The sequence below is a fragment of the Exophiala viscosa genome (assembly GCF_022695815.1).
Source record: "Exophiala viscosa unplaced genomic scaffold EDD37scaffold_12, whole genome shotgun sequence".
In the NCBI taxonomy this organism is placed as follows: Eukaryota; Fungi; Ascomycota; class Eurotiomycetes; order Chaetothyriales; family Herpotrichiellaceae; genus Exophiala; species Exophiala viscosa.
In genome coordinates, this window is record NW_026944364.1 from 653,781 (window position 1) to 675,567 (window position 21,787).

At 51.3% G+C, this 21,787-nt stretch overlaps 6 protein-coding genes across 6 annotated transcripts; 4 read left to right on the top strand and 2 right to left on the bottom strand.

The window, feature by feature from the left end:
• Positions 1-1,067: 1,067 nt before the first annotated feature.
• EDD37DRAFT_167713 (uncharacterized protein) lies at positions 1,068-3,027 on the top strand. The gene has a single exon (XM_062809817.1). It carries the CDS (start codon positions 1,556-1,558, stop codon positions 2,738-2,740), a length of 1,185 nt encoding a protein of 394 aa, XP_062666603.1. The 5' UTR covers positions 1,068-1,555; the 3' UTR covers positions 2,741-3,027.
• A 1,457-nt stretch (positions 3,028-4,484) lies between these two features.
• EDD37DRAFT_612925 (uncharacterized protein) lies at positions 4,485-5,978 on the bottom strand (the record flags this gene model as incomplete). Its single annotated transcript, XM_062815406.1, has 1 exon — positions 4,485-5,978. The coding sequence occupies one exon, from the start codon at positions 5,976-5,978 to the stop codon at positions 4,485-4,487; it is 1,494 nt and encodes a 497-aa protein (XP_062666604.1).
• Positions 5,979-6,886: 908 nt separating this feature from the next.
• EDD37DRAFT_569261 (condensin complex subunit 1) lies at positions 6,887-10,729 on the bottom strand (the record flags this gene model as incomplete). Its single annotated transcript, XM_062814215.1, has 3 exons — positions 6,887-7,057; positions 7,115-10,418; positions 10,494-10,729. The coding sequence occupies 3 exons, from the start codon at positions 10,727-10,729 to the stop codon at positions 6,887-6,889; spliced, it is 3,711 nt and encodes a 1,236-aa protein (XP_062666605.1).
• A 154-nt stretch (positions 10,730-10,883) lies between these two features.
• Positions 10,884-12,856, top strand: EDD37DRAFT_167528 (cell division control protein 7). The gene is made up of 2 exons (XM_062809815.1): positions 10,884-11,529; positions 11,579-12,856. The coding sequence occupies exons 1-2, from the start codon at positions 11,037-11,039 to the stop codon at positions 12,757-12,759; spliced, it is 1,674 nt and encodes a 557-aa protein (XP_062666606.1). The 5' UTR covers positions 10,884-11,036; the 3' UTR covers positions 12,760-12,856.
• Positions 12,857-13,732: 876 nt separating this feature from the next.
• Positions 13,733-14,703, top strand: EDD37DRAFT_612928 (phosphoglycolate phosphatase; the record flags this gene model as incomplete). Its single annotated transcript, XM_062815407.1, has 2 exons — positions 13,733-13,863; positions 13,917-14,703. The coding sequence occupies 2 exons, from the start codon at positions 13,733-13,735 to the stop codon at positions 14,701-14,703; spliced, it is 918 nt and encodes a 305-aa protein (XP_062666607.1).
• Positions 14,704-16,407: 1,704 nt separating this feature from the next.
• Positions 16,408-21,373, top strand: EDD37DRAFT_569375 (uncharacterized protein; the record flags this gene model as incomplete). Its single annotated transcript, XM_062814221.1, has 2 exons — positions 16,408-21,144; positions 21,200-21,373. 2 exons carry the CDS (start codon positions 16,408-16,410, stop codon positions 21,371-21,373), a joined length of 4,911 nt encoding a protein of 1,636 aa, XP_062666608.1.
• Between the last annotated feature and the right edge of the window lie 414 nt (positions 21,374-21,787).

Here is a 21,787-nt window from a genome sequence, read left to right on the forward strand (position 1 = left end):
GAAATGAAACACAAATACTTATGGTAATCAAAGATATGCATACCGAAGAAAAACGAGCCGTCCAGTCCGCACACTGGAGTCTTGAGTTGCATGTCACTTTCCCCAACATGAAACGCTAAAGGACTCATGGCAGAAAAGGCAGACTGGACTCCGTCGTGTACGAACGAGCCTACAACTTGCGATCCTTCCTACGATGGTTCAGGTCCGGTGGAAAACAAAATGGGGCAGACAGGACGCCTGAAACTGCCGCCCAGCACAGCAAGGGGTTTGGGCGCGGGTTGCGACTCCGGCACCAAAGCTTTTGCAGTTGTTGTAAGTACCTTCCTGTTAAAACTACCTGTGGAGAGCTGCCTGGGAGGCCTAACGATCCAGCATTTGGGGTAGGGAGTTACGAGTAAGATGTTAGGTAATTTGCCTAGAGGGCTTCCTTCGATCTCGCATCTAAAGTATTCTCCTCTTTCAGGCAAGGCAACGCACGCCACGCCTCTTTCCCGTTGCTCGTCACAGACCTTCTGTTTCTTCCAGGTCTCGATCTATTGTATTTTGCTGTTGCCTGCGCACCGAGCGATCACGCTCTGACCTTTGGAGAAGCTACGCCTGAGTATGCCGCTTGCAGTCACTGCAAAAGCGGAAGGTGGTATGACGGCTATTGCCGATACATTTTACTCGTACCAGTCTTGTTGGGCTGGTCTTTGAGTTGTGCCTCAAGCTCGTTCATGCGCCGTTGATCAAGCCATGGCGGGACCTGTCAAGCCTCAACGAGCCGTTGCTATGATGTTATGCCGTCTTCTCATTTACTACGGTGCGCAGGCCTGGATCATCCTTTACTCCATATTGTGACCCGTCTGGTCAGCTACGGCAAGAAGCTTGTCTTTTTGGCATCGATCAAGGTCAAGGTCCTGGGTCGTCCTTCCTTTTCCAGCTACAGGCATCAACGGTCGTTTTGCTTTTACGGCACGTTTTCACCCGATACACAAGGCGGTATTGTCCCAGACTCCCAGAGTCTTTGATGCAAGATCAATCTTCCCGGGAATGTCGTTGACTGGTGTACCTTGCCTCATGTAACCTCGATAAACGGGCCTGTCCACCAGAAGCCACTTGAATACCCTGGGAGAAATGATGGGTGGCTGTATTGCAGCTGTGATGACTGGCACGCCTAAGTCACCCTCTCAGGGATTTGGAATGTTTCTTTGGACAGAATCATCCCAGACCCACGTTTCACCTGGAGCCTTTGTGCGAGCCTCGCCGGAGTGCAGTACTCATCATTTGCTGGAAGTCCATGAGGCCCAACCTATGACCAAAGGCATGAGCCTCTTCATTTGCCACGGCGGCCTTAATGGAAACTCCCTGATCGTCTTCTGACTTTTCCTTGCCTTTTCTTATTCTCAGGGTGTGTCATTTAGTGAGTGAAGATAGAGTCCTCCGCGTCGCGTGCTCAACATTGCCTGCGACCTGCGTCTTTGGCAGCACACGACTGCACTTGAACCATCTTTATACTCGTCCGAGAGTCCAACCAGCGAGCAAGTGAGGGAGTGTCTCACCTCAGGCCGATACAATGGCGTCGTCGATCTCAGTAGCAGTCCTCTCGATCGTCTTCCTGTTGGCTCCTCGAGTGGCCTGGGCCACATGTTACTGGCAAAACAGCACACTTGCTCCTGATTCTCAATACTCGATTGCCCAGGACGACACAGCATGTTTCCCAGATCAAGACAACTCTCCTTGTTGCGGGACAGGATGGACTTGCATGTCAGATGGGGTGTGCTATATCGAGCAGGAAGGCGAATCATTCTACTACCGCGGCACATGCACAGATCGCACGTGGGATAGTCAGCAGTGTCCAGGCTGGTGTTTTGCTGAGAGTGAGTGGAAACATCCCACAGCCTCAACCGGCAATTGCGGGTTATCAGAAGCTGACTTGACCTCAACGGCAGACTCGAACACATCTATACCTCTGGACAAGTGTGACACTACTGAAGGTATGCCTCCATATGAAGATGTTGGCTGGATGGACCAGAATGCTTATTCCCTCTCAGATTGGTACTGTTGTCCTGGGGATGAAACTTGTAACTGCGACACCGGCAAGGACGCAATCAAGCTGGGAGCGAGTCAACCGATCACAATCACCGTTATCGGCAGCACAAGCTGGCCTGGATTCACCAGCACGACGAGTCTTTTCACAGCCGAACCCCTTGTTACAAATGGCACCAGCACAAGCACTGACAGCCAAGCTGCCGCAACCACATCGTCAAGTGGTACGAATTCGGTCTCGACCACAACGCCCGGATCGTCCAGTCAGTCAGCAATTTCTGCGGCAGCATCTGCCAGCTCGAGCAGTCCAGCCGTATCCAGCAGTCCAAGCTCAGGATCAGGTAACACCGCTCTTGCTGCAGGATTAGGTGCTGGCCTCGGTGCAGCGGCAGTTCTGGTTGGCGTGCTCGCCTTCTTTCTGATCCGCAGCCGACGTCGAAAGAACAAAACAAAGGCCGCAGGAGGGGTTGACTATGGTGGACTGCCCAAGGGCAACAGCAATAGCCCATCGCAAAAGCCGCTCTACGCTGCCGAAATGCATACTCCGCAATCAGCGCCGTCGTATCGGGATAATCCGTACCCTGGGGCCGAACAACAGCTTAAGCCCGAACTGGCTGGGGCAGGAGAGTATAACAGGACGGAGATGCCAGCAGAGAGTGAAGGACACACCGTGTTCAAGAAGGACAATCGAGCCGAACTTGCTGGTTCATGAGTTTTTGGAGCGATGTAGCGAATGATTCTGGTACAGCGTTGCATATGGGATCAAAAATTGAACTATCAGGCTATAATGCATCGCTAGGTAGGCTTGATGTCTCGCACGAAATGACCCGCATACATGAATACATATTCGTGACTCAGAGTTGGTACGCGTCTTGCCACTAGCCTGTTTCGAATGGTTCTTGTGATCTTCTCAAAGGTAGATGGGTTAGTCGGGCAAGGTAAGTGAACATGCATATCCCTTCAACAACTGGTACGCCAGAACGCCCTTACAGCTCGGTTCAGATCATGTCAAATCACATTCCTCCATAGTACTCTCATGGCGATACCGCATGCTTAGACACCGGACTGCTTGAAGTCGTGTCGGACCCAGAATTCGACAGATCAATTGCTGTCCTGTGTCGGGCGTTCTCCCGTTTCGCCAGTACAGCCTGCCATGCCTCGTTGTCCTCGAGCGTGTACCTGTTTAAATCCGCCATAGCAGGGCCGATGGTCGCGGCGTTCGCCGTGTGTAGAGCCGTGCTCACATGCGGCGCTACGCTGGCATCGTCTTCGAGGTGATTCTCAGGGATGGGGCTGTCGACCAGACTGTGTCTGGCCTCGCGCTTGGCGCTGCGAAAGTTAGAGTTGACTGTATACTCGTTGTGGTGCTTTGCGAAAACGGGAACGTGTTTGTCAAGGAATTGGGTCGTAGATGCTAGAGGGTGTGGTGTCGCGATGTGCATGTGTGGTATATGGGGTGAGTGGGCGTTCCAGGTTGCTGTGTGCGGGCATTGAGGATTTGCATGGAACGAGGAAGGTGGCATGTCGATGTGCATGTCTGAGCTTTTGCTGGAGGAGTGTGAGCTTGGGGTTGAGAGGGAGTCGGTAGACATTTTGGACTTGTTGTTTCGTGTATGGCGTACTGTTGATCGATTGATATACTTGTAGAGCTCTCCACCGGCTGTCGGTTAGTCAATGTCAATATCGAGACTGGATGGAAGCAATGTTCGTCGAGATCTTGGGACCCTGGAAGGGATTGCTTGTCAAATCGTGCTGCGCAAGTGTGTGCGCTGGGGTGTGGGATTTGCGGACACAGCGGACAATGGCGTCACATGCGTGTGGTGGTGATCAAGTGCGGCTTTGGTAATCCGAGCTTATCGTATGTGGTCGCCGACGAGAGAACTGAGACTGGGCGTGTCTTATCTTATAGCAAACAAATCTCAGGTAGAATGGGTGTGGATGACTGTTCAGCGTTGCGTCTTTTTGGCAAGATGATGTCGACCACAGCAGCACCAAGACTCGAGATGTGATCAATCTTAGCCAGACTTACCAAATCATCAAGCATCCAAGGGACCAAGAGGCTAGTTATGCATTTACTCATCTGGCGGATAAACTCCCAAGGCCACTCTTTGAGGAGGTAACCCCGCCCTTAGTCAAGTCGTAGTGATGATAACGGCCGTCTTGCGAAGTTTGCGAGCACCAGGCGTGGAAGTATAACGAAGCGAGGTGTCTGAGAACCAATCGAGGCCGTGGGGACTTGCTGACACATCCTGCGCGGATTCAGATGGTGCATTTTGGACCCTGAACATCAAGCCGCTGGTGCATTAGTCTTTGTCGTTCCCCAACTCTCCTCAAAGAGTGGGATAGATCTTGGAGCTTTTGCCGGCTGGCAAGGGCGGATCCCAGACGAAGCAGCTGCAACCACTGGGCCAAGATTTTGTGACATGTGTTTGTTCATTACGGTCGAACCTCGCTGCTCAGGGTCCAACCAGCAAGGACGCATATTCTCGGACTTCGCCTCTTGGCCATGTAATTCCTACGTCTTCGAACCGTGTCAGAAGAACACCGCACCGCTGCAAGTCCTTGCTCATGTCTTGGCCATGTTCGCAATGTAGAACGCCCATAGCTTTGATCGCGGCAGTCAGTGGAAAGTGTGCCGCCATCTTTGCTACAAGTCCTTGCTCACTATCAAGCATCCAGTCCATCGAGCGGCAGACGAAACGACAAGTGGAGAGCAGTTCTGTGAGAGCGCCATCGAATTCGTGTTTGAAAAGAGTCTTGGCAATATAGCCCTTTAATGTCCGACATAGGTGAGCAATGGCCTGTGTGCAATATATGCGAAAGGCCGAGTACCACAAAAGCGTCAGCGCCACTGCGAAGGAAGGAAATTGTACTGTACGGTCGAACAAACTTTTGCTGTCGCCGGGCTTGTACACAATGATTTGGGCCTCGTGGTTTCGCCTCATGAGATGTTGAAACCAGCCGTGTAAAGCTCGCCGAACTCTTTGCAACCTGTCGAGCAATTCCAGAATCCTCTCCGCACTTGGCGCAGAGCTGTCGTATATCTCATGGAGTAAACCTGGAATCTGACATCCAATATCACCCAGACTATGGAATGAACCTGTGGCCTCTCTGCATTGTTCCTTGCCAGGAAAAGATACCCATTCGTCGGCCGCAAAGAATGGACGTCTGCGCTGTAAGCAAGCATTTGATAGTTGAACGACCCTAAACTCCAGGAACACAGTGCGGAATCTTCGATCTTCGAGACACTCGGGCCCAGCTACCTCGAAGATCGCTTCTAGCCCATTCGTATGTTTGCAGAAATTGGCAAAGGACTTGTTGACGGATAATTCGACGAACGCGAGCCAAAGGCATGTCTGGAGGTCGTCCACATCTGCTCCTTTCCTGGGATCGAACGCTAGGAGTTGCAATCGTTGGTGTGTTTCGAGCAGCAGTTTTTGATAATTGTGGAGACCTGTCGAGATGAGGCCTTTCTCATTGTGTATGGTTCCTATGATCAGGTACGAGTTTGTGAGTATGGCTTTACCAACAGAACTCTTAGGATGGACAGAAGCGTCATGGTAGGATTGTATGATCCAGGCTTCGCACAGCTGCTCATGTCCGGCGGCGCCGAGTCCTGAAGAAACAGCTTGGAGCGTAGACACGGGCAAGTAGGATTGGAGAAACTTTTGGAGGAAGGTGGCATAGTATTGGCCAGAGTTGAGTTGTGCCAAAATCGTGCTGTCGGTTGCAGGAAGCTCTGTTCGCCCACTTCCCTTGATGGATCCTTCAACGAGGTCAGAAGAAGCCTGCGGGCATTTTGAGACAGCATGATCATGCTGCTGCTGCTGATCGATTCTGAGCTGCTTCCGCCGTTGTCTGAATCGGCACACATTCTCACGTACTTTGGCCCGTCGCCTTGCTTTGCGCAACCCTTCCTCAGTCCATATCTTCAGGTCTTCGGCTGCCATCTTAGCTATTGTTCCCCAAACATGTCATGATGTTGTGAGTGTCCCCGTTGTCTGCCGCAATGTCGATTGTTGCACTTGAGGTAAAGACAACGTTGACGGACTTGAGTGAAGCATCTGCCCAACACTGACAATGGCTCCTACTCAGGGCATACCGCCTTATATCCTCCAGAGTGCCAACGAAATAGGTGACTGGATCTAACCATGCTAGGTGGCAGGTTCATGTTCATGGCAGGAGAAATTATCGAGGCTGCGTCAAGTAAGCTGAAAGTTCGAGATCCAGTTGTTTCAACGCCTGCATGGAGGTTTGTCAGCATAAGATGCAACTTGGGACGGCCGAGCCATAAGTGTCCAGAACCAGCTCTTGTGTGGTACCATGCGAGTGGAAGGAACACAAATACTCCGCAAAATCGATGCGAGGGCCGGCACGGTTGGAGATGCCCCCTCTTATTAGCTTAAACGTCTGCATCTTTGCTGGATACTTCACCCGGAGAAGACCAAGAGACCAGGCGACTTCGAGGCCAAAGTCGCAAGTGTCAGCGTGACATTGATACGTTGGCATAGGACGTAGGCGAGGCGGAGATGCTGCCAGGTATCACCAATCATAAATTCGACATATTTTCCGTGTGTCATGGCAACGAGAAAACTCGAAGCTGATGGTGTAATCATATAAGCTCGTGATATCTGCTTTCTTCGTCATAACGAAGCACTGCGCCTGCCGTGATAGCGAAGCCATCGAAGCTGTTCAACCGCCCCTGCCAGAACAAGGCAGGTACGTAGGCAGACAAGGACACGAGTAATGGCCCAATCATGCCAATTGCAACGTCCCGAACACCTTACATCGAGTTCTGCGCCCATACACGGACGCGGTCATAACTTCATGATATCCTGTGACGGTGGTACAAGCCAAATCAAGCCTCAGTCTCGACGACTCTATAGCCTTCTGCCACCCTCTTCGCAATGTCCTCATTCTTATGCTGCAGCAAGGATAGCGCGTACGCAGTATCATCCCATTGCCGCTTGTTAACGCACCGACCCAAGCGAGCGGCGAGCTTTTCGGCCAGATTCTTTGCGTGTTTGTCCTGTTTGACACCGATCATTAATTTTATGAAGAGAGGCACGGCAGCAGTATAACATACCTTTTCGATGAATCCGCACAAGAACTTCAATATCCTCTTGACAGCCTCTTCTTCCATGACGCCACCGTCAAATGGACCATCCTGCGTAAGCACGCTGAACATATCGACAAATTGGTTGTACACTGCATTGTCCTTGGTGGCCAACTCAGAAAAGAACATGCGCGCCAGATCGGCAATCTTCTTGTCGCCATCTTCAAGACACTTGGCCATCTCGCCGAGTTGTCCTTTGACTTTGACCTGTCCAGCCAAGATAAGGAAGGTCAGAGTCATCAAACACGTCCGCTTGACGCTTTCGTCTCCATCATTCAGCCGTCGGTACAGGAAATCTGTATTCTCGTCGATGAGATGATTGAAGCAAACGGCCATATCGCCGAGTGCAATCACAGCATTCGACCGGACAATCGGGTCGGTTGACCGTTCGAGAATCGTGATTAGAAGCGGTAAATTCTTCTCGCAGTACTCACTGCTGACGCACATAAGCTTTGCGAGGCAGAGCGTTGCTTGAGCCTGGAGATTGCGGTCTTTGTACGCTGTGTTGTTGGCACAGATCTCTGTGACCAAGGGGCCAAAGTTTGCGAGTAAGGAATTTGGCCCGTAGAGGAGCTCTCGTTCCCGAATGTGTGCAATGGCTTCGGTGAAGTCGTCTTCCGTGGTTCCACCAATGAGGTCGAGTTCGTCTTTCTCTTCCTCTTTCTGCTTCTCAGCCAGCACTTCCTCGGCTGCAGTCTTCTTTCTTCGCGCAGGTGTGGGGCCTGAATTATCCGGCGAAGGGTCAACGGTGGGCTTATTCTTCTCTTGGTCTTGTTTCCGTCTTTTGAAGTCGAGCTCGCACAGTTCTAGATGGACAATTTGCTTGACTGCGATGTGGCCAACCGAGAACAACAGTTGCGACAGAGCCATCGACGGCTTTTCAGGTTTCTCTTCTGACGATTCCGGTTGCTGTTCTTCGTCAACTTCAGGGTTCGGCGCAGGTTCTTCGCCATCAACGTCCATTGCATCCGCGTCTCGTTCCTGCTCTGGTGTTGGCGATCTCGAAAGTGACGACAGGTTCTTTGTTTGCTGGAAGACGAGTCTGGTCTTCTGTCTCAAAACCTCAGAAGACAAGACATCTGGATGGTCCGAGAGCACATAGATTGCACTGATGGCCTGTTCTGCCATCCCATACCAGTCTTTGCTTGCTGATGTTGTCAAAAGGATCGAGGCAAGCATTCTCAAAACTTCGTGATTGTTGGGCATCTTCGACAGTCCCACTGCGGCTGCTGTTTTGTCCTGTGCCTTCTTCGCGACCGGGATCATGCGGCGAAGAGCAACACAGGTAAATTTGGCCAGCACAAGATCCTGCCTTCCAAGTTGTCCAAGACCTATACGGAGCATTGTGTCGATTTCCTTGATGACGACTTGTGGATTGGCCACTGCTATCATGCCCAACACGATGATGGCGCCCCTTCTTTGTGCCTTGGAGATCTCCTTATTGACGCCGTAGACTTGCCACAGCTTTGACACCACCAACTCGGAGATATGACCGGATTTGAACATCGTCGCCAGGAGCTGTTCAAGCGAGGTCAGTTCTGCTGGTGTGGCGCCAAACGTCAAGCTGATCATGTTTCGTGCGACAAAGTTTGCAGCATCGTTGGCGGTGAACATCTCTGGTGCGTCGAAGAAAAGGCCTCTGTAGTTGTCAATGAGGTGGGTCTGAACTCCCTTTCCTTCATCACTGTTTCCTTTTGTCCAGATCAAGCGCAGCATGCGTCGGATGCCTTTGCGAGCCGTTTCGACCTTGAACGCGTCAATGGTGACGAAGTAATCCATCACATCGATTACTTCAGTCTTGTTGGGCGACGACAGGAGCTGAACAGCAATTTCCGAGGCTTCATGGATCACATCAATAAACCTCAATGCTTCGATGTAGTATTTGCGGGTCAGTTGAAGTTTCCCCAGAGCTTCCGATGTTGCTGCCTCTTCTTGAGCCTTCTTGACAGCCGCGATCTTCTCTTCCTCGGTCATCTCCTGAGGCTCGTCAATATTCTGAGATTCAGGCGCTTGTGTAGCGTCTTCCAGTAACTCTGCATCAACTTGTTCTTCTCCATCAGCTGTCTGTGCCACTGCGGCTTCATCAGGCGGAGGCTGCAAGGCCTCGAGTTGAGCCTCGACAGCCTCCAGTCTTTCCACCCACTCTTTGCGTGAAAGCTGTCCTCCATGCATCAGACTGAAAGGATGCGATGCAACCAGTTTCCTCAGCAACTTGATAGCATTGCGGCGCACGTTACTGCTCTTATCTTGAAGACTTTGCATTGCCAGCTCAGAAGCATGTTGCCGCCTCTTAGGAAACTTCTGCTCCAAGTCACATATTTTGGTGAAGACCTGAATCGCCTTAACTCTGCAGAATGGGGCTGTGTCGAGAAATCGTTGCTCCAAAGTATCAAAGAAAGCGTTGATTTGGATCTTGGTGGTTTCGTTCTTTTCCTCCTGTTTGCTCAAGTCTGACAATAGGTTTCCACAAACTTCGATGACTGCACATCTTAATGTGTAGGACTCGCTGTCAAGGAACTTGGCTAGAAGGCCCATCTCTTTGATCACAATGCGAGGCTCCAGTTCAGAGAGTTTGATGATGAAGGACGACACAGATTTCGGACCTTTTGTGTCGTTTTGGCTGAATTCCTTCGCGGCCAACTCTCTCAATATTTCGCCAGAGAGCTGGTGATAGTCGTATTGTTCCGATAGAATGTGCAGAAACTCGGCCATCGGTTCTGAAAGATGCTCGAAATATGTGAGATTTTGGACGATCGATGTCTGCGCTCCAATGGCATGTCCATGATGCTTCACAGCGACACAGAGGACCTTAAAACAGAACATCCGTATGGCTGTGATCTTGACTCTTGCTTCACTTTCCATAATGAGGTATATGGACCTGGTGAACAGATTGATGAATGTGTCTCTATCAGACGTCGTCTGGAATATCCGGTTCAACTTGAGCTTCATGACCCGGCACATGACATCCATTGCGTTCTGTATCTGACTGGCAGAGTCCCATATGTCATCTTTGGCTGCAGATTTTGCTTTTGCACCTTTACCTCCTCTTCTTGCCGGTGCTGTTGTAGACTTCTCGAGGGCTTTCGCTTCGACGCTGGATATGGACCATTGCAGGAGGAAGGCGTACATTTCCAGCAATCGCTTGTGTTGAGGAAGGGTTTCCTGTTCATCATTCTCGATATCATGGTTTGCAACATCGGCTGTGTTCGACAGACCGGATACTACCAGATGTAATATCTTACTGAGTGACTCGGTGGAGAGGCCTTGGGTTTGCCTAAATAAACGGGATAGTTCAGCACAAGTATCCTGGGGGTGCTCCGAAGCAGAGGAAGAAGAACAGGGTGCGCACTTCAGTAGAAACTGTATCGTATCAAAAGATGTACTCCTTGCCAATGCCTCTGGGTTCTCGGCGATTGAGTCAATTACGGGGTCCAACGCATTGTCGACAAGGGATGTCGTGAGACTATCCGGGTCATTTTCGCAGTCCAAAAGTTCGGGGCTGGCTTCTGCAGTAGGTATCGTGGCTGCATCGCTGAGATACAGCTTCAAGGCCTCATTGATGTCGAAATCGACCTGGTCATCCATTACTGCGGCGCTGTGTTGGTGGAGTGCGGTGTCGACTCGTGAAGGACCTGTTTGTTGACAGTCGGCAGAAAAATGGTCACAAAAGCGGTCTCAGTGAAATGATAGAAGAAAACTCGCCCAACAACAAAACCACCATCATACAGGAGCAAGAATGGTTTTCCGACAACAACTTGATTGAGAGAATCTTCGACCTTGCCTGCGACCTTGAATCGCAATTGCGCACGCGTGGTAATTGGCTCGAATTGGAGTTGATTGTTGACACTTCCCGTTTAAGCGTCTTGGGGTCCACCCGCCAAACACTCTCAAGATGAAATTAAGAAAGACTGCCAGAGGCGTTCTCAAGCGTCTGCGACCAAAACAGACCATTATAGACCCAGCAAATGCACCAAAGGCCTCCGAGACACGTTATAATGTTGTTCTGAGTTCTCCAGACGCGCAGGAGTCAGAGGAAGAAACCACGCGTCTGCCGGGACAGCTGCAGCGGGCCGCCGCAGGTACATCTGCAAGCATTCTGGGCAAGAGGGGCAGACTCTCGAACAACATGGGACACCCTAACATCTCCATACACGAGGACCAAGACGATCTTCTCCACGAGACACGTCGCCCACAGAATGTCAAGGTCAATGAGATGGAACACATTCTATCACAAGACGAGGAGTCTGTCGAAGGCTCGTATTCTGAGGACTCGGAAGAAAGTGACGACGAGGTAGATGAGAGCGTCATAGAAGACATGCGCAAGCTGGAAGAAAGCTTCAAGGGCATCTCTGCGAAGTATCGACTGATCAATCGCATTGGCGAAGGTGAGCCGGATCTCTGTTCTCGTCCTTGCAGCATGCTCACTCTCTGTAGGTACCTTCTCCACCGTATACAAAGCCGAACAACTCCAACAAGACGAAGACCCGGATCAAGAGAATGATGAGCCCGAAGACGAGTCTGATACTCAGGGCCCACCTTCGAAGAGGCGGAAGACGAATACTGCTGCTGGTACACATACAAGGTTGCGACGAAGACCACAGATTGTGGCTCTGAAGAAGATCTATGTCACTTCGTCACCGCACCGCATCCTGAACGAGTTGGAGCTTCTGCATGAACTCCGAGAGTCCCCATACATATGTCCCCTGTTAACAGCGTTCCGACACCTCGATCAAGTCGTTGCCGTACTGCCATACTTTCGACACCTGGATTTCCGCCTGTACTACCGAGACTTCCTGGTCAACGACATGAGACACTACTTCAGGAGTTTGTTTAATGCTCTCTGGCACGTCCACAAGGCAGGTATCCTCCACCGAGACATTAAACCAACCAATTTCCTCTATGACCACTCCAAGCGACAAGGCGTCCTCGTCGATTTCGGTCTCGCTGAACGGCAAGGCACCGACTGGCAGCCATGTCTATGTTGCGAGGCGAGAGACAAGCGAAAGGACAAATTCCTCAATTCTTTCGCTGTACAGATCCTCCAAACCCAACCCGATCTCATGTCGACTGGCTATCCCAAATCCGACAGCCGGCCGTCTCGACGCGCAAACAGAGCTGGCACCCGTGGCTTTCGAGCCCCAGAAGTGTTGCTCAAATGCACTTCTCAAACAACCAAGATCGACATCTGGTCGGCAGGTGTAATTCTGCTGACGCTCCTGGCACGGAGATTTCCATTCTTTAACAGCGCGGACGACGTCGACGCCATGATCGAGATGGCCTCGATCTTTGGCAGAAAGAAGATGCAGGCTGTCGCCGCCATGCATGGCCAACTGTTTGAAACGAACATCGAAACGATAGGTGAGCGCGGCTTCACCTTGGAGAAAATTATACTGTGGGCAAGTTGCCGAGAGAAAGAGCATGATGCTCTCCGTGCAGGCGAAGCCCAAGCAGTCTCATTCCTCTCGGGTCTGCTCGAGCTCGATGCAGGCAAGCGATGGAACGCAAAGGAAGCCTTGCAGCACGCCTTCTTCACCGCGCCTATTGAGGACGAGGACGAGCGTGCTGAACGAGAGGCACAAGAAGCGGCCGAACAAGCTGAGAGAATGAGGCGTTGATCACAGTTCTCGTCACCTTTGAGTGATCAAGAGTTTGGCGCCATGAACATATTATCCACACCAGACTTCTGAGATGTGGAAAGGCTGCATAAGGTATCCTACACTTGCGCAGATGGAGTTATGTACTTCAATGAAGGGTTGGCCACTTGTATTACTAGCAGCTATATACCCCTCGAGGCATCGCGTGGACTGGCATGGCATTGCATTGCACGGCGCGGTTTGCCTCAGATGGCGGGCTTGTTCTGAGACATGAGATCGAGATTTCTGGGCACTTAGCATACAGCAATCTAATATCATTGACAGGGTGTTTCAAGTCCATGTATGGTAAGTACCTGGCCACTCTGGCACCCACTCCGGTTCGAAAGGTACACAGGTGCTCGCGTCCCGGGACTGTAGTGTGATTCCAGTCAAGTGGTGATTGAAAATCTCACCAGATCGGTTCGTTGAACGCTTCGTCTCTTGACCGCCTCCTCGGCACCTGTTTGGCCCTTTGCGCCGTGAAGAAGTTCCCGAGTCTTACCTTTGATCCTCGTTTAGTTGATAGGCTTCGATGGACACAACGGTGGTACGCTGTCAAGCCAAGACGTTATAACTTATCGTTGATGTCATCGGCGACCTTAAAAAATCTCCCGGAGATGGACGCATTTTAGCCGATGAGGCTCTCGAGGTTCTCAATTTTAGTCACCACTCAAATATATTGGCGCACGCTGGTATGCGTGCCGGCTCTAAATGACCTCGATTCAAGAGTATCATGAAAATAAGATGTGCTAGCATTAGAGCTTCAAACAACCTTTTTATCGGGCTCCAAGCGTCGACATACTCACATCCACGAAACCCAGTGACTTCACGTTGCGTCGAGTATACTCCAGCTTGCAATAACTACTTGCATTTCAGAGCATTTGACAGCTCTAGTCGTCGAATTCATTTTCCAGACTTGTTGTCTGTACCGGCACAGAAGCCATCGTGGAGAACGATGTCAACGATACCATCCCGAGAGACGAAGCGAGAACCCAAACGCTTCGCGCCGCTCGATCCTGCCGAGCAGAACGGACAGCATCTGCCGAAGCTGAAGGGCATCATTTTCGATGTAGACGGCACACTATGGTGAGTGTTTTCAGCAACGAAGCAAACAGGACATTATCTAACCTTGTGATCAGTCTCCCTCAGAACTACATGTTCAAAGAAATGCGCTCTGCATTGGGCATACCAAAATCAGTCGACATCATCGATCACATACGGTCTCTCTCTAACGAGCCTGACGTCGGTATCATCAATGGCCATCAGCCACCAGAACCGCATTCGTCTACAAACACCAACCAACCACCATTGGAGAACATGATGTCTCACAGTGCCGACAGTCCTGATCCTCCACTTGATTCTCCTCAAGCACGCGCGGTAAAGAAAATCAAAGATATCGAAAGACAGGCCATGACTTCCCAACGACCTCAACCTGGGCTGCAGGAATTGATGGCTTACCTAACAAGGCGTGGAGTGCGGAAGGCACTGTGTACCAGGAATTTTCCCGCGCCAGTACACCATCTATTGAGCAATCACTTGCCTGACGAGGAGTTTCATCCCGTCGTAACGCGAGAAACGGAAGGGATTCAACCAAAGCCTAGTCCTGAAGGGCTGTGGTCGATCGCGCAAGCCTGGGGTTTGGACAAGGAAGTTGACGAAAGTCCAGATAAGTTGGTCTCGACCAACGATGGAGAGGAAATTGACCCACTGGAATTAGCGAGACAATATCTAGGATCCGGCTTGATCATGGTGGGCGATAGTGTGGACGATATGGCTGCCGGGTACCGAGCAGGTGCAGCGACTGTTCTGCTCGTCAATGATGAGAATGAAGAGCTAGCGAAGCATGCGTACACTGGACGGACTGTGAGAAGGCTTGATGAGCTCATAGACATCTTAGAACAGGGTTTCGCAGAGAATCTCAAGTAGATGTGCTTGGGACGGAGGATTGTGGTGAGTCTATGCGCTAGAATGCAGATCTTCTACCGCATGAAATCCTGATATTCTCAACACAAGATCCATGCCTCATACTTCAAGCGAGGAAGCTAGTAGCCATCCTGCATCTTGAGTCTTTGGATGCTGGGCCAAAAATCACCAGCAGCACGTGGACTTCGCGGAGATCTTAGGCTGCCTAAGCGAAACACGCAGTGAAATGTGCTGCGACATGCTTATTGCGTATGGAAGGGGTTCAATGGACACAAAAATAGACGGGAAGCAGCAGGGCGAGAAGCGATTCGCAGGTTTCGTCCTGATGTGTTGGCAAGGTTGGATGCAGCGTTATCGATAAATTGTGTGAGAGCGCGAATAAAACGACGCAAGGGCTGCTTGTCACTGTTCTATCACTGTCGCCCGTGCAACCGGGATCTTTTTGTGGGATTATGACTTGCCGCAGTGGAGAGCTGGAACTGCGGATGGCGGCAATGGGCCGTACACAGTAGTCCGAAGCCATTTGTCCAGCCAACCGTAAGATCGGCCAGTGAGAGCGATCTTGATCTGAAGCGTATGTTTTGCAAGTCGACAATGACGGTGATGCATCTGGCGGTGAAGGAGATGTTCGATTGTGATAGACGGCGTTGCTTGCGTCTGGAGAAGTATCATCGCTCTGCAAAGCCACCCGCAAAGCAAGGCTATCTGGCAGGCAGAAAGCAGGAAATTCGAGGCTTGATGGAAGGGTAAACCTGATAATCCTGGAGTTCGTGAAAGTTTGCTGGATTTCGGCTTGCGCGTGCAGCTATAGCCGCAGGCAGATCTGTGCGAGGAAGCTCCAGCTTCCCCTGATAATGCTTTGACCATCTGTCCGCTGTCGAGCGATAACCATAATTCAACATGGATAGATCTGATGATGCATTAGTAGACTTCTTGATCCAGTGAATCGATCCCAGGTGTTCGTTGACGGCATTTTAGGATGGTGGATAAGCGGTGGGAGATGGAGTGATGGACGGGGAGGAAGGACGCCAAAGCCTAGAGGAGTTTTTAGAGGCTCCATTTTTGGCCCCTTCAGTTCCTGGCTTGGGGCGTGGCTGACTTCCTGTCAATTGACTGGCAGAGGCCAGTAATGTTCCGTCAAGCCTGTGCCATTCTGTTTTGGCCTTGTCACTCTCCATCTCACCTGCGCTTCCCTGTGATAGGTATTGCGCAGTCCGACGTGCACATCCCTCGCTTCAACTCTTCGACTTGCTTGTGTTTGCCGTCCAGTCCTTGTCGTTCGAACTGCTTGAGATACCCTAGAGCTTTGTGCGTGTCCTTCCTCAGTCTGTTCGAACCTCAATCACCATCGTGCGGACGTTGCGCCTCTATCGGTACAATCAAGAATATTCCCAGCCTCACAATTTTTGGCACCCATGTCCTAACACCTACTCAATCCTTGCACGCCTTCGGACTGACGTCCTTGCGGTGAAGACGTTGTCTTTCACTCGACCCGATCTTTCACACGATAGCATCATACTTGTGATCAATCGAAGACATCGCAGCCATTGTTTACAACTAGCGGCAGAAGCTCCTCCACCTCCAACAACCATGAATAACCGGGTCAAAAGTACAGACATCTAGAGAAATACACCAAGCGAACAGTACATGTGCAAATCGTCACAGCGCATGTACCCCATGCATTGCCGAACTTGAGGTTGCTTCAGAATGGGCTTTACGAGTCGACGCCCACTTCTGCCTGCACCGACCGACTCTCTATTGGGTTCGGCCAACGATACTGGTATCGAAACCGACTTTGGTACAGATCTCTCCAGAAGAACCGACAAAACCTCCGACACTATCCCGGAAGACGGCACCCCGATTACAATTGCGACGGCTCCTAAGCGCAAAACTCCCAACAAGCTCACGAAGACCCGGCAGCAGTCTCAGACATCCCTGCTCATTGAGTATTTTGAGGGAAGCAAGGCAGTCGAATCAGGTCAGAGGCGACCAAGCCTACGTGTGAGATATACTCCGTCTCAATCGCGCAAGAGCAAAGAGAAAGGAGAGGGGCACATACTGGTCACAGAATCCCCAACGGCTAGGCGGCCCTCTCAAAGCCATCGCGTCCTCCTTGGAGGCAACGAGGCGCTTGCGGACAACACTGCCTCAAGCAGCATAAGCGCTTTGGACCCATCTGACAACTTCCAAGCCCACGCGCCTGTGGAGGTCGAACTCTTACACTCCACCGGAAGCGAGTTATCTGAGCGGACTGCCTCTCCAGAACCAAGATACATACTCCCGGAATCCGACATCTCGTCTATGCCAGCCGAAAGCTCACTGGGTCCACGACAGTCCGCCTTCATATCATCATCAACGCATAGCGACAGCGTTGTTGAGTTCCCAACCGCAACCATGCTTAAACCACCCGTGATCATGACAGATCGAAACTCGAGTCAAGAGCGGATCACGCAAAAGGTGATCGAGAAGCTGAGCAATAAGCCAAGAGTGTCGAGCAGTGGAAAGCGACATACCAGCAGTCACAGTGGCAGTCGCAGTACTCGAAGCAGAGAAGCAGAGGCGGGAATCTCTGAACCGCGCATTCGTCTCACCAAAGCCACGGATGTGGACTCTGTGCCGAGCGCTACTAATTCTAGTCTTGTCAGCGGTTCTCACTTGTCGGCGGACCCTAGAGCAGCCGACCAACGATCTGTCCAATCAGGTGCTTCCAATGTCTCTATCTCAAACAATCCAAAGCTATTGAAGACCGTTGAAGATGTCATTAGGCGTCTGATTCTACCCGAGCTCGATGAAATACGACGAGATCAGAAGCACACCCATCGTTCACGTCAAGAAAAGCTGAGCAACCCCTCCGATGTTTCTTCCAGTACCATCTCAAGGGAAGATAAAGCACGTCGCAAGTCGTCGGGAAGCAAATCATCACGTCGAGTGAGCCGAGACTCTGAGTCTGGAATGCCTTCGGGATCGTCTCGTCGCTACAAGCAACACAAAAGTTTCGACGACGATTCGCCATCTGAGCAAAGTTACGAGCAATCCGAATCGGCCGAGAGTAGCAGCATCCGTGATGAGAAGAGGTCGCATAAGCGAAGAAGTCACCGTGCCAAGGATGTTGCTGCAGGGGCACTTGGCGGAGCTGCGCTCACAGCTGCCGCACTGAAGTCGCATGACTCTGGTTCAAGTCTTGATCATCCAGAGCACCGTCGAAGGCGGAGGAGCAAAAGTCGAAGCAGCCGAAGCGCGAGCATTGCCGAAAAAGAGGATGCGTTCCGCAAGCATCATGTGCCGTCTATGCCATTTGTCAGCGAGATTGGAACGGATATTACCCGAAGCTCAATAAAATCATCAAACGACGGACGCGAGACGCCAACTCGACGTGAAGTCCGCGAAGTGATACGTGGCTCACCACTGGATTCGCAGTCACCCGCATCTTATACTCCTACCCGCAATTCCTTTGATCTCAAAAGAGGACTTGGTACTCATCATGGCAACTTTTCCGAGCATGATCTGTCCGGTCACGACATATCCAGCAGGAAAGAAATCGTCGAGGATGAAGATATCAACCGATCGCACGAAGGTGAAGATGGTGATTTCGATACACATGGCTTTGCCGCTCTGACAGACCCAGAACGTGCCCGGGCATATGAGAGAAACCTCCATCAACAACACCCAATCCGACGAGGCCTAAGCCCTATCCAAAGCGTGGCCAGTTATCAAACAACCGAGCCAAACCGCAATTCCATGATGCAGCAAAGAAGCTCTGAGTCCATGAGCTCGTTCAAGAAGGAGCAGCAGATGGACGATCAAGTATCGATTTCCTCGTTGTCATCACCACCGAGCACTGATCTTGCGCGCTCAAGACGTCCTCATGGTATCAGTCTGGAAAACCGCAGTGAGATTATGGCGCAGCACAAAAAGTCTCCCCATAATACACCACGCCAAGCAGATCCAGAAGCCGTCTTTGACGAGCAACATCTCGAGAACGAGAGTTATCGTGATGCTCCATATATCGATAAAGTCACTGCTGGACAGCAAGTGGCTAAAGTGGCCGGTGCAACTCCAGAATACTTTGAATATCCGCCCGGTGTCGAGTCAGCAGTGGCTTCCCTCATTGATCCCTCTGTTCTCGACGCGGACTACAACGACTCGGGGCAATTCAATCAAGCGGACTCGTTCACGGCCCGCGGACCCCGGAGTCCCCAGTACTCTCAGCCGAATAGCCCACTGAAGCACGAGATCTCACAGTACGGCGAATATGTTCCTACAGGAAGAGTGAACATGGCATCTCCTCCCCAGAGTCCTGCCCGTTCAGTCGAAGATTATGACGACCAACTGACTGAAACAACTCATCCTGTTCCGGTTCCAGAAGCAGAAGCAGATGCAGCTAACAACAATCAGGCGGAGCGGTCTCCTGATTCTGACATCACTACCAATCCCTCCATCATCAGAGGTCCTATTCGTGGACTCGGAGAAGGGAACACAGACCATTGGCCATATGACCCTACACCTCGACACTCTCGTGCGGAGGTAGCCCTTCCGCCTGTTAGTCGGGACATACACTCTGCTGGTACCGATCTCATTCCCGAAGCCCTTTCTATCAGCCGAGACCACGATCTGGAGCCAAAGCGCGATTTATACACCCAAACACGGTCTCTGGGAACTCCTACAAGCGTCAAAGATGAAGGGTATGAAACCGGCGCCAACGCACGATCTCCGGGCCTGTACTCAAACCACCAAGATGCTCGACATGAAAATGATCCACAATATCTGGGACTCAAAAGCCCTCCTGTAGAGGATGATCCTTTCACTGGCAAGCGTGATAAATATGTCAGTGGCCTCTCGCATGGTCTCTCGCCCATGTATGATAGCGCCACTGGCCGAGGTCGTGACAACATCCAGTCCAAGGATATTGTGGCGCTCATGGACCATTTGACAACTCGAGATGCTCAGCGTAATGCGAGGGATACGGAGATCTTGGTGACTTTGGTTCGAAGTGCCGCGGAGATGCGCAATTCTTTCGAAGACATGAAAAAATTCATCGCCGAGCAAGATGACATGGTGATGGACACGGCCGACAAACAGCATGAGAGGACGCAAAAGATTGTTGGTGGTCCACGACCGCAACCCACGGCAACACCTCGAACTATCCAGTCTGTCACGCCGGAGGAAGACATGCCATCGAAGCGTCGTAATGTCTTCCAACGGGCTCTCCGCGGTCTGGGTGCCAAAAACACTCAGGAGCTGCAGAATATCGAGTCAATGCTGATGCGACTACTTGACGAAGTTGAAGCTCTTCGTGCAGTTCAGGCCCCGAACAACACGCCAAACCAGCCCAGATCTACCAGCTTGGCGTCAGTAGACAATGCTCGCCCTCTTACGGATACCGGTTATGAGCCGGAAGGTCAGGCCGGGACTTCATCAACTGGTGATCGATCTGGCTTCTTCTCGAATAACTCCTCTCGTCAAGCGGACTACCGCAACTATAGCATACACCGCGACTCAGGAAACCGGGTGAGCACTGTCCTCGAGGGCGACGAGGAATATGACGACTATGGTATGCCTCTGGGCGGAGCTACTGCTGGAAATGTTCAGGCCACAGTGCAGACGCCACCAAGGAATGAGGTAATTCAACAGGCCAGAGCTGGCTCGGCACCCCTTAGAACGCCCCCTCGTTTGCACGAGCCGAACACGAACTCACTCAGCAACGAGAACACACCTCATTACTCAGCTGGTGACGGATCTGGACGCAAACACAAGTCATTTGCGTCGTCATTCGTGCCAAAAATGATGTCTCGATGGTCAAAGACTACCACGTCGTCTGCAGACAATTACCGATCGAGTACACAGCGAATGCGTCCGCAATCGGAAATGTCTCGTTCTGGATCTGATCTGGGAGAGTATGAGTTTGAGCATGATCCCCAGGGTGATGACCGGCTTCGATCACAACATTCCCTCCAGCAGGACCAGTATCAAGATCAGGAGAATCGTCCGCCATCGCCATTGATACCTAGCCAGTTATCCGACAACCCCAAATACCAGGCCCATCGCAACAGCATGAACCTACAACATCCCCAACCCCGACAAGGTCCAACTGGCCGCTTCCAATCGCGACTGGAATCAGAGGCCCAGCTCTACAGTACCCAGATCTCGCCCACGTCGCAACACTCGTCTCAGTTCGAGACTCACTCGGGACTCCAAGAGCCAAACGGTCATGCTGCCATGTACGGTGGTCATCAAAGCCCTATGTCGGATGGACAGTATGACGACGGAAGTGTTCACTCGGCAAGCTCACAAGGGCCGCCACGACCACCAAAAATATTGGACGAGGACCCTTTGGTGCCACAGCGACCGCCAAAAATATTGATGAACTCACCTCAGTCCAACAGAGGGCAGACATATGTTGATCATGTGGCTGCTGCCAGGGCTGGTAGTCCGGCTTTTGATAAGGTATGTATATATACTGAATGGACAATTGAGAAACATCAGCTAACATTGCTTCTAGTCACCAATTGCGGCACTGCGATCGCCTCAGAGTCAAACGCGGAAGCCGTCAGGGCCGAGACCACTTAACAACGCAGGCGGACCAAAGGGCGGATCCGTTACGGTCAAGAGAGCACATTTCAGAAACAGTCCGACACAGGTTGATAGCGATGACGAGAATTCTCTGCCGTATTAATGTATCTTGGGGTATCTGCATCATCGAAGATGAACCGCACAATTCGTTTCCGCATCGGCGTCATGCGTGAGGGCCTGTCACTACTGGCTAGTGTGCAGAGTCCCCCTCACGGTCAACAGATTATTTAGGGGATAGGTTTTCAGGTTGATCTGGGAAGGTATGGGAGTTACATGGGCTTCACGAAATTACATGGAGATCATGAAATTGTTCGTGTTCTACGACTGAAATCGAAGCGCTGGTGTTGAGCTTGAATCGGCCTACAACGGGCCGCAGATGCGAACAAAATCCTAGATACCTAATATTGGGCTCGAAGCCTTTGAACTGCTCTTAATTTGTGCTTCCTGGATGGCACCCGGTATAACAGAGGCAAACTTATCGCCAAGCTCTACACAGAAAGTCACGTACGTTCTTCTT